Source organism: Phoenix dactylifera, unplaced genomic scaffold, assembly GCF_009389715.1.
Source record: "Phoenix dactylifera cultivar Barhee BC4 unplaced genomic scaffold, palm_55x_up_171113_PBpolish2nd_filt_p 001054F, whole genome shotgun sequence".
Taxonomy (NCBI): Eukaryota; Viridiplantae; Streptophyta; class Magnoliopsida; order Arecales; family Arecaceae; genus Phoenix; species Phoenix dactylifera.
This window is the reverse complement of record NW_024068404.1, coordinates 145,314-157,726: the sequence shown is the minus strand read 5'-3', so window position 1 is coordinate 157,726 and position 12,413 is coordinate 145,314. Positions and strand designations below refer to the sequence as shown.

Sequence of the window (12,413 nt, the reverse complement as noted above, 5' to 3'; positions counted from 1 at the left end):
TTATGTTCTTATCTAACCTTATCTTAATTCAATCTCGCAGTTGTTGCAGCTATAAAGACCGATTTGGTGTTGATCTGAAAGGTCATGCGCAAGAGAGCAAATGCGGCATCTGGGGTTGAAACCCCTCAGAGGAAGAAGAAATCGAAAGGAGAATCCACCTCGGCTCCTACTGAAACAAAAATTGAGGCCTCTGTTCCTAAGTTCTCTGCTCTCGAGGTGCTGGCAGCTCAGACAAAAGGTGTGGAACTCAACCCTAAGGTAAAGTTTTTGTTACTCATTAGGCTGGCACCTCCGAAGGGGTCGTTCTCGCCCAGCTGTCTACTGCTGCTACCATTTCTTCTTGTCCATCATCATCCAAGGCTAATACCTTAGCACAGACTGTCCGAACTAGTCAGCTCCAGCTGAAGATAACCCTTCAGCTCCAACTCCTGCACCAGATTTCTCGACTCGCTCTTTCAGGGTTTACATTCCGAGGTGGTCTGTTAATGACTCTGATTCAAGCTTGACAACCCCCCCCCCCCCGGGTGGCCAAGGATGTGGTACGAGCTATACAGCTGCACGCTGACAAGAACTTTATGTGCTCCTTCCCGCATCAATAACCTGATAAACGGAGCTTCGACTTGATTATTCGGGAAAGCTTCCGTTTTGTAAATTTTCACCGTGTCTTTTATTTCAGTTACTGACTATTCTTCTTTCAACACGCCCATTGAGATCAACTATATGCACAAGGCAATTGTATCGCTTAGGCGGCATGCTTCAGATTTTGAGATGAATGGAAAGTCGCCGAGGTTGAAGAAAAATCAAGAGCCGATCTCGAGCAAGTAGAGGAGCGAACTTGACTAGCTGAAGAGAGAGTAAGGAAGGCCGAGGACAATGGTCGAGTCGGCAGAAGCTCAAGCCTCGGTCGTATGGGACTCGTGCGATGATTTCAGATGATCATCTTTCCAAGGCTAGGGAGGCCTTTTTAGCATTTAAGGAAAAAGTAGCAGAGTGTCTGGCAAATATTGCTCAAGCCGAGCAGGAGGTATGTATGTATGTATGTCTACAAGTTCTACCATTCTACCAAATTACTTTAAATAAATCACAAAACTTATCAAACAAGACATGACGATTTTTGAATTTGCAAATTATCATTAAACTATCCAATACAATTAATGCTCTAGGATGATATGTCGCATTTGTTTGCTATACATGCCCAAAATGCTATTGTTACGTAATATTGGGCATTTTCTAGCCCTCCTGCATACGTTGCCAATTTTATATCCGTTTTAATATTGAAACACACTTCATGAGATTGTGGGATGGAGTTGATGGAGAGGTCCTTGGATGTGCAATCCACAAAATCCATAAGAGATGCCAAGCAACTCAGGAAGACTTCACAAAGAACTACGGACAATCGGCATGGTAGCTATTATTTGATATATATAGAAAAGGACTGTTGCTCGTAACTTTAAAGAAATGATTCATAGGGTCAAAGGTTTACAACTTACGAGCATGTAGAGACTGAGCTGCAGACCATAGGTGAAATTAGGGCATGATCCAAGCTCGGAGGCCCTGATTTGCAACGGACTTCTGAAGCTAATTAGTTAGTCCTACTGGATATTTTGTATGTTTTCCAGAAAAAGAATTAGAGGAATTACTTTACTAAAAATAGATATAATATTTAGACCACCACAAGGAAGCTCAAAAGAAAGTGATCAACAAACGTTGCAGTAAATGAGTGTTTTATGTTGCATAATTGCTTTTTGTTGCGATGGGGACTCAGCAATCATTAATTCCTGAACAACTACGGACACCTAATATGTCAAGTAATGGCAGAGGCACTACACAGAATGGACCGAGAAACAAAAACGGGTCGCAAATTTGAGATAGCAACCTCATCAAAGCAAAACAATTAAAACACAGCCTAGATGGCACTTGGAAAATAGGTGACAATGCACTGTTAAACTTAATCCTGAGCATTTACACAGACTATTACCCCAAATATAAACTTAACAAAGTTCTCAGTATAATCTTCACTCACAGTTCAGATGATCAGGAATATTAAATTCCACATGAGAAATTTCTGGTTACTCAACAATTTAAAAAGATGAGTATATCTGATCTCAGAAAAAAATATACAGGAGAGATGCTTATCCTTGCCACATAAGACCCTAATTAATGTATCAGTATATTGCAGATAATTTTGTAACCGAGAAGAGAGTTAAAATAGAACCGGACCCAAGAGATGTTTGAAGATCATAAAACTATACCGGTGGTAAGCTACTCCATGTGGCTTCGAAGTCATAGAGCAGCGTGACAGGATCGAGTTCCGGTTGCCCTGGTTCTTTTGCACCCTCTGCTACCATCTCCTCCTCTAAAAAGGCTAAAATGCTACCCAACCGAGAGTCTCCTAAACCCTGATTGCACCCAGAAACCAGTGAGTCAGATGGCTGTACATCTTTTAGCTGGGAATCTACTCCCTGAGCATTTTCCGGAATACTTTGAGCTGCTGGGTTCTCCCATCCGCAGTCAAAGCCTAATGAATTCAGGTTGGTCACTTCTGGTGCGGAATGACCACAGATATCCACATCCTGACTTACATTTGTCTCAGAAACAAATTGACTGAAGGGCTGGGGTTGTGAAGAAACCATAAGTGGCTGTTGCACATCTGGGGTGGCCTCTCTGCTGTTACTGTCAAAGACTCCTAGTTCAGATGCCACGCTAGCAAGCATATCCTGCCAACTTTTCGTGTCATCATTTACTAGAGTCATGGTCGGGCACGGGGAACTCTGTGATCTTACTGGCACACATTGAGATTTCTGCAGTGCAGTTTTGTACATCTGATTCACGCTATCATCCACTGATGTTACTGGTGGGCACTGAGATATCTGAGAAGTTACTGGTGCAGAATGGGAGCTCTGTGGCAGTGTCCCTGGTGGGCGTTGAGACCTGTGTGATGTCACTGGAGGGCACTGAGTTCTCCTCGAAGTGACCGGTGTGAAATGATATCCCTGTAGCACATTTCTCTGCAACTGATTATTATTCAAAGCACTGCATGGTAGTCGGTTCTCATTCAAGCTCATAGGACCAGATCGAGCTGTCCCAACCCTTTTAAATCTTGTCTGGGAATACACTGACTGAGCGGTCAAAGCACCAGCAACACGATTCTGTCTTTGTATGCATTGTGTTCTGGGATTTAATGGGTGGGATTTAGATGCATGATGACCAGGCCTCTGACCAAGATAAGAGAGAGGTGCTGAATTCTGGTGGTGTATTCGGTTAGCTGGATCTGGAGTGGCACATCTAGTGGCTGAGCAAGGCCGGAGGGGATTTGATCTGGATAACGGAATGGATAGCGAAGATGTGTTGGAACGACATGGTGGTACTGAGTTTTGAAAGGATGGCAACATGGAAAGTGTTGTATCAAGAAGCTTCTGTGGCTCAAAAGTAGTGCTCTTTTGTTTGAAGGACTGCCGCAGTGCTTTCCACCTTCCATCTTTATCCGTAGAATGACAATGATCAGTGCTTGCAATACCATTGCCCCAATAGATACATGGGGCAGGAGAATCACAGACATAACAGTGGCACTGCATTTACTGAGTCATAATCAATTGATTGGACAGATAGAAGGCATATTAGAAACAAGTACCGACCAGTTACATGAACAATACCCAAGGAAAAGCCATGATTTTTCAAGTCTCTGGAAAATCAATGGAAAAGCCAAAAATTTTCAAGGAAAAGAATATAAAGTGTATAAATAGCAACATAACACTTACCAATTTGCAATGCTTTTCATGTCGTGTGGTGCTAAAAGGGAAGTTAGCACATAGATGCCGTGGATGAGGGAAATCCCTGCAAGCCAACTGCAAAAGGATGACAAAATTTGTTCACAAGTTATACCCAGATGCTTGCCAACAAATCATAATTGCTTCTACATTTAAGAATCATTATCTGAAGGTGTATCTATTGTTTTATATGGTCATCATCAATAAATATTCAAAAACATACAATGAGGGGAAAACAAACTGCAGCAATCTGTTCTACAAATGCAAAGAACAGATCCAAGCTTGAGCTTTCGAACAATCATCATGATTGAGCATCAAGGAACATAATTCAAGTACAAAGTCAGTCACATATTTATGAGCACCTGGACAGGATAAGCATCGATTATGTGGAAATTATGTTATCAAGATAAAATTCTTATATACTGACAAATGATTCTCATAATAAAAGAGCATACAACCAAAAAAAACTGATGCAGGATCAATGAAGCAACCATGTTGGATCAGCCGATTTTGGGGTGGCCTATAATTTAGTCATGAAGTCAAAATCTAGTATCAATTATGTTATTAATAGCTCGTTTTGTTATGCTTTAGTTATGTGTTATTAATATCGATATGTCTCTTGCTATTTTTATGCTTATCAATTACGGTTCATACATGCTGCCTTTCAGAGTTTGTAAAAGTATTTATTTATTTGTCCTTTAGATAGTTGTAAGCATTAATGAGTGGGATTGTCGGGTCATCTTGTATCTATATGAATTGATATGCAGCAGGGAAAGAAATATAGTGAAGAATTTGGAATGAAATTTGTGTTAAAATTTCTTTAAATTCAGTGGTGGATTCTACTTGTTCTCTCTCTTTTCCTATTTGCTGCTTCTTTATCTCCTTCGATTTTAGGTATCAATTGGCATCAGAGTATTAGTTCAATCTCTTAATCTACTTAAAATCATGGTCCACAACAATGACGAGCGAGACGAACTCCTTTCAGACCATGAAGAGTTACCACATTACGATGAAGAACACTTGGCTAGAATAGAACGAAGGATAGATGAAGGTCACAAAGAAGTAACCAATCAATTCAAAGAAGTAGCCAATTAGTTCAAAGAACAAGAAAAAGGGTTTGAGCAACTTCAACCTATGCTTGCTCAACTGATGAGAACTATAACTTATTCAAATGAAAGGCCATCATACACTGAAGTTATTCCTCCACTGAAGTTATTCCTCCATCACAGTATCAAGATCAAACTCAAGGGCGGGGCACCAGTTAAAGCCAAAGTTAGGAATTCACCTCAAAAGCCTCCTAATGTGGTGATATCTCATACTCCTAATTCTCCTTCAAGACTCTTGCATGCCATCCTCCAACTCTTGACCACACAATTGCAAGATCTAAGTATGCAATGAATTCATCAATCATAATGGTGAATCATGCGGAGACATTCAAGTCTAAGAAAAGATATCTAAGATTGGTCGTGAGGATTTATGCTTTGATCCCTTAAAGGTTTTAATCGAAAAGGGATAGTTATATTCAATGAGTGGTCTTACTTTCTCCTTACCTCACTTATTCAAAGATTATGAAGATCCCTACTTGCGAGTAGTATATACAGGCTCATCATTTGTGATTACTGCACCCTTGTTTGATTCAACCAAAATCTTATGGAAGAAAATATTGCAAGAATTTATTGAAATAATATTAAAAACTACATCAATCGTGGCGAAAGATGTTCAATGCAAGGTGTAAGAAGGAAAGACTAAGTGCAGCAGAGCAAAAGACATTTATAGTGGTCCTGATCATAGGCCAAGCTTGGGCACAAAAAATGTCAAATTTTACATAGGCCCGGCCCAAAGCTCAATTAAAATTAATAGAGTTTAGGCCCGAGGCCCGGCCTATAATCAGCTCTAATTTATAGGCCTACACAATCAAATTCTTAACAAAGCTTTCAACTCATGGATAAGTTCCATACAATGGAAGCCTCTAGTGCAGAAGCAATGGAGCAACAATGTTAGATCAGCCCATTTTGGTTCAGACCACTTTGGAGTAGCCTATAATTCAATCATTATCAAAAATCTAGTATTTATTTATGCTACTAACAGCAAGTAGTTATTATGCTAATAATAGTTAGTGGTTATTTTGCATTAGTTATGTGTTATTAATATTGAACGTGTGTTAGTGCTTCTAAGCTGATTAATTATGGTTCATGCCTTTTAGAGCTCGTAAAAGTATTTATTTATTTATCTTTTAGAAAGTTGTAACTTTGAACTGAAATTTGTGTTTTTCTTTTTCTTGATTTTAGTGGTGGATTCTACTTGTTATTTCTCCTTCCTAATTGCTTCTCCTTCATCTATATCTCTTTCCTCTCTTTTGCTTAACTCCTTACTATTTCCGGTGTTAAAAATACCTGAATCATTATACCAAAAGGGCCATTATATTGTTTATTTTCTTTACTCAAACTTTTCCTCTCTTTTACAATAAGATATCTAAATAAATTCACAAATTGGGGAAATGAAAGGAAGGGGGGATGAGGGTGTTTTGAGGCTCGCCCTGTGAATTTACTACCAACTTACATTTTGTCTTTGTCAACTAAAATATATTTAATCCATCGCAATGCATGAGCGTGTAGGGAATAGATACACCTGAGTACAGAAACAAGCAGCACGTAAAATGGCAGTTAAATAGAGGACTGGGAGTGAGGTCCCAAAAAAGAATTAACACCATTTTGTCCAATTAAAACATATTTTAATTCAATTTGTCCTTGAAATACAATGACCATCCTCATAAGATACGCATAAGAAGCTCTCCATATTCAACATCCTATTGCTCTCCAATCTAAACTCATCTATCACACAGCTAAAACATATGTACTAGTTAAATGATAATATACAAATGAATATGCTGTGCTGATCCTTAACGTAAATATTTAAGTTAAAATGTCAATTATAACATAAATTTCACATGTGCATGCCACTTTTAATATAAATATATAGAAGCTACTTTGCAGAAAGAATGTCTCTTAGAAGAAACAGTTCTACATCACTTAAAATTCAATTGCATCGCTCTAAGCAGTTGCTTAATTCATGAACAGAGTAGAATGATAGATGGATGCCAACCCACTCGGACAGCATCAATTTTATAGGATTTAGGCTAGGAAGAAACTCGGGGGGTTTCTTGAAGATGTCTATTGGAAGAATGATAAACAAAATATGTGAAAAGATAATAGATTAAACAAGAAACCTCTCGCACAACTTAAGTCCATTTACTTGGCCATTGTAATCTTGGATTAGATTGGACACTTGAAGATAAAATCCTATTATTAAAAAAAGTACTCTTAAATAATTGACATACATATCGAGACACTTAGAAAATCATGTAAAGCATTTTGAACACCTTGACCCAAGATTTCATATCTAATCATATTTGTCTCAATATCAGTATATGCTAGTGATGGATTCTCTATTGGACTTGTTGCTTCCAATTGAAATCCAACCCAAGAGTTGTCCCCTTTGGACAGCAAAGAGAGGAGAGGGAGGGGGAGGGCGGAGGAGAGAGAGAGAATACAGTGCAGTTTTACAATCATAGATTTTGAATGTTGACTATTCAGTATAGCGACAAATACATACTAATACAAGGTACACAACCACAAAATACTAATCCAAGGTCTCTCTTAAACAATAAGATGAATAGCCACTTGTCCAAACTTGCCTCCACAGCAAACAACTTTCAAGAGAGAATGATCCATCCTGATGAGCTTAGTTGGCTAGTCTGAAGCTAAACACTTGGTTATTTCTACACCACCACCGGTAGAGTCCTAGAACTAGAAATCAATCCAAGACATAACTAAATCTTATAAAGCACATCCATCTAACAACTACGATAAAAATCCATACATCATTAAATATTAGATCCAAATGCAATTCATCAATTAACACACATTTGTTTACTGATGCTTAGTTTACCATATCTATTTTGGCTAAAAGTGAAGTTTATCCAAAGTGATCTTCTGCAATGAAGAGGGATAGAACATGTCAGAAATGGAGAGACCCTTGATCAGAAAATGGACTAGATGATCAGGGAATTAGGATGATTCATATAAAACAAACTGGCAAAGGGTGGGCTAGGACAAGCACCAAAGTGATCGGGAGTTGTTTCCAATGACTAAAGTCTTGGCTAATCTCAAACCATCCCAACCATTGCAGATCAGAACAATAAGATATTGGGACTTTAGGTGGGTCCAAGCCCTGGCACACGAAAAACATGTCTCTTAGTCCATCCTGGCAGATACAAATCACGAAGATGAATGAAATGGCTACACCATACCGACACTTGGGACATACTAGCATCCCAATAATTCACTAGGACACCATTTTTTTATCTTTTATCATGTTTGTTGGTTGAAAAGCATCAATGAGGCGCTATTGCAAGAGTTCCCATTAACTCTAGCACCACATAGATACCTCACAAACTAGTGTTATATGCATCATGTATTAAAAAAAAATGTTTTGAAAAAAATTTATGAAACAGGGACTATATTTTTGTCCGCTAAATGCCATATTACCATCTCAGCAATACTTCAAATTATTTTTTTATACTGATGAGTGAAGAAAATACATTTTGTCTCTATTCTGTTTAAGGAAAATGCTAAGAAGATTAACTTAAAATGTTGTCTTCTCTCTTCGAGATACTATAGGGAAGAAACTGGGAGAAAGAAGATGGTTAAAAGATTCCAAAGATAGGATGGTAACTCGATGTTCCTACATAAATCATTCTATAACTAATGACTAGCAGTAGCTAATGTGCATGGAAAGGTAAGACATGGAGATATGTCACTTCAATTAAAATCCAAGCACTTATTCAGCTCTATTCCTGTAGTTGTCTAAATACCAATGATATTCTTCTTGAAGGGAACAACAAATGCCCAATGTTAATCAGGTGAAATGACACATGAACACTTTTAAATATTCAATTTATTGAAAAATCAGATGTTTAGATACTCCAGGATACTCTTTGTACTTCAAGTCATTCAATTTTGGTATCATCTCCATTATATGTAAACTTTTAGCAGCGCTATGTAAAAGTTGTCATCTATGATTACACAACAAATACTTTATCAATTTCATAAAATCACAAAGCAATTGGTGCAATCAATTTTTCTTGTATCACGGATCCATGCTAGCGTTGCATGGACATGAATATGAGAATTGAATTTATGTACATATCCAGGTGTTAGACTTCGCAAGAGGGAAAAGAAAGATATCAACATACGTAGGATAAAATATATTTTTTATCCATTTATATATTATACCTTTAAACATTATTTATTTAAGTACTTAAAAAAAATATTTAAAAGATATTATTTGTTATGATCTTTCAATATGCATGTTTCGCATTCAAACTTTCTAACTAACTTAAGGATATAAATAAATTTTTTGCAAAGTTCCTTTAAAAGAAAAAAAATGCTCCTCACATCAAACTGAAGGGTCAAGCTAAATGTTGGAAGAATTCAACTCTCTGCCAATCTTTAGAAGTGAGCTTCATAAGTATCCAAGTATTTAATACATATCCGACACATATTTATAATACAAATTTTTGGAGCTAGATGCAAGTGTCCATTTAACATATCTCCATATATAGTCATGCATACATCGATATCATACAGACTTGTAGCCTTGTCCAACTTCTTGAAGATGCCTGTGTTGGATCCTTCTAGACACTTGCACCCTTTTCGCACCTCAGATTAACACTTTTACATGACTAGAGAGAGAACTATCAATTATTTTCATAGATGGATAAAGGTGCATGACCTCATTACGTTTGATGAAAATTGTGGCGGAACAGGTTAGACGCTACTTAATCATTACCTTATGACATATGGTTCCTTGAAGAAAACGAAACTAGATCATATAAAAACATAATTTAATTACAGGTGTTGTACTATAACAATTAGAATAACAATTAAATATATCAGATAGAATACACTTAACAATTAGAATAACAATTAAATCTATCAGATGGAATACACTAAGTTACCCATTGAATTGCTGGTTTTAGATTGAAGAAGATCGGCATATTAAATAGCTGATTAAATACATAAGCTTGTGTTCAAATGATTAAGCAGGCAAAGAGGCCTCTGAGCACTTAAGCAAATACATAGGGCAAAGCCATTTAAGTGACTGCATAAGTGCTTAAGCGGCCATTTATCATAATACTGTAAGGACAAAGTATATCTAAGAAAGGGGAATAGACATTTTCTGGAAGTCTCAGCACAGATCTACTTTAGTACACTTCCCCAAAAATTGCTCGATACTACGCTGGAAGTCAGCTTGCTCACTTCAGTGCAATGAAAATGAAACATTTGCCATAAAGTCTGACCACAAACTTAGTGCATTAAGTTCTTGGTCATGCTAGGCTTCTTTTAGCTTTCTCTGTAATGTGAGTTATCAAACAAACATTATGCATAAAAAAACATGTCTTATACTACAGAAATATTTAAAGAAAAAGAAAAGCAACAATAACACATCAGAGCGCAAGTTGCTGCATAGTCATGGAAGCAGCAACAACACTCTTAGACCCCAACGAACAGTATTATCTCGCTTCATAAATGATAGACATGTACTTCTTGATTAGATAAAAATGATCAGAAAGGACAAAGATTAACCAAATCAGGGGAAATATTTATCTCCATCAGGACATTATTAACTATCACAGTGGCCATAGGAAAAGCCAGAAGCTTTCCAGAATATCAAAAAACATCAATTTCCATACCCTTTTCCACCACTTTGCTGACTACTAATAGGAAAAGGCGAAAGTAAACCTTAAGCATCAAAAATCCCCTCTATTTTGAAGGTAAATTAAAGTAGCAACATAATCGAAATCATCCAACTAGAAGTACACCAAAAAAACAAAAAAAAAAGATTTTAAGAAAGAAAGAAAGAAAGAAAAATTATACCTGCCCCTTCTCTCCAAGTATGAGCAGGTCATCCGACCCATGTCCCCCACTGCCCTTATCATCAACAACCGAGACCGGATTATCAGGATCAGAATCCAACACCAAGCAATCATCATCGGACTCATCACCCGCAGCACCCCTAGCCGGCCTCCACGACTCAGAATTCTGCGTCGGCTTCGCGGGAGGAACCGAAAACTCGTCAACCACCATGACATCATCGACATCTTCCGCCCCTATATCGTCACGATCGAGCAGGTCAGAGACCCAATCGAACGAATCCCATTTTTCCGGATAAAGATCCTCATCGTCAGAGCTAATCTCCACCACCGCTCGCTCCGATCCCATCGATTTCTAAACGGCAAAAACAACCAAAAGATTTAACGCCGACATCGTTCGATTTTGCTGCAAGAAGGCTCCATTCGAGCACCGACGAGATTGAAATTGGGGGGCTAACAGAGCATGGGAAGATATACTCCCCCCGAAACTCGATGGAGATTCCCTTTATGAGGATCTAACAGAGAGTCGAACAAAATATACGATTCTCGTGCTGTTTCGAGGCAAAGATGGGGAAGAAGACGCGATCGGCAAAGCGGAAGGAGAGGAAGAGAAAAAGAACGGAGGGGAAGTGAGATAAGTGAGGGTCGGGGGAGGTGCGGTCTTCGGGAAGTGGAGGAGGGTGTGGGAAAGCTGGCCAAAACTGCCTTGCCAGCGTCACCCCACCCCTACAAATTTTTTACTTTTTTTAATATAATTCCTAAAACAGATATCCCTATAATAACATTAAAAATTAAAAAGATCATGAAATATTCAGAGTAATTTCCCCCCTTTGGCTCGAATGGTCCCTGGTCACATAAATAGCTGTTGGGGGAAAAAATAGACCACCCCACACGTACAATTAAAACACCCAAAATTTGACAACAAGCCTGAGCTCATCCAGACTGCCGAGCTCATCCAGGCCGAGCTCATCCAGGCTGCCGAGCACAGAAGGCTGCCGAGACCAGAAGGCCGAGCACAGAAAGCTGCCGAGCTCAGAAGGCTGCCGAGCTCAGAAGGCCGAGCACAGAAGACCGAGCTGACCTCAGAAGGCCAAGCACAGAAGGCAAAGCACAGAAGGCCGAGCTGACCTCAGAAGGCCGACCTCGTCGTCTATATGCTGCGGCCATGCCCTGCAGCAGCCTTACCGCACCATGCTTTACTTGCCGGCCACGCCGCGACATATCAATCAGGGACCATACCCTGCTACGACTGTCAACACCTCACCACTCCCAAGAATGTACTGCACTGCACGCCACAAGCAAGCTCTTGCTGCACGCAACCTCCTTCCATGAGGGAAACGGGCCATCCACGGCAACTCATTACTTCTACGCCCACGTCCAATCGTGACGGTAACCCATTAATTCGCCCAGTCACATCACAGGTAACCCTGCCACTCTCCCTATAAAAGGGGAGCTTCTCCCTCTAAAAAGAGGGGAGGCTTCTTCCTCCCAAGGAAATTTTTCGGACTTCACATACAGTCCCTCTCTCTTCTCCAAAATTAAGCCCCCCCTCTGACTTAGGCATCGGAGGGCCGGCGCCGGAAAAGCCCGGCCACCGGCTTCTTGCAGGCCCCCCACAGAGGACGCCGCTCGCCGACGGACCGCCGCCCCCTTCCGATCCAGCGCCGGAGCTCCTCCTCCTCGGTTCGCGGCCGCCCCCGGGTCCAAATTCC

General features: G+C 39.5%; 1 protein-coding gene across 1 annotated transcript; it reads right to left on the bottom strand.

Moving 5' to 3' along the window:
* Positions 1-1,925: 1,925 nt before the first annotated feature.
* LOC103703887 lies at positions 1,926-11,409 on the bottom strand. The gene is made up of 3 exons (XM_008786923.4): positions 10,706-11,409; positions 3,759-3,845; positions 1,926-3,569 (listed from the first exon to the last, which is right to left on the bottom strand). Exons 1-3 carry the CDS (start codon positions 11,048-11,050, stop codon positions 2,247-2,249), a joined length of 1,755 nt encoding a protein of 584 aa, XP_008785145.2. The 5' UTR covers positions 11,051-11,409; the 3' UTR covers positions 1,926-2,246.
* Between the last annotated feature and the right edge of the window lie 1,004 nt (positions 11,410-12,413).

Bases quoted from the DNA above. Each gene is read 5' to 3' on its own strand.
- LOC103703887 (XM_008786923.4), bottom strand. From the start codon at position 11,050: ATGGGATCGGAGCGAGCGGTGGTGGAGATTAGCTCTGACGATGAGGAT. The intron at 3,846-10,705 runs GTATAATTTTTC...ATCCTTTTGCAG, and splicing joins TACTTGGAGAGAAGGGGCAG to TTGGCTTGCAGGGATTTCCC. The intron at 3,570-3,758 runs GTAAGTGTTATG...CAGTAAATGCAG, and splicing joins ATGAAAAGCATTGCAAATTG to TGCCACTGTTATGTCTGTGA.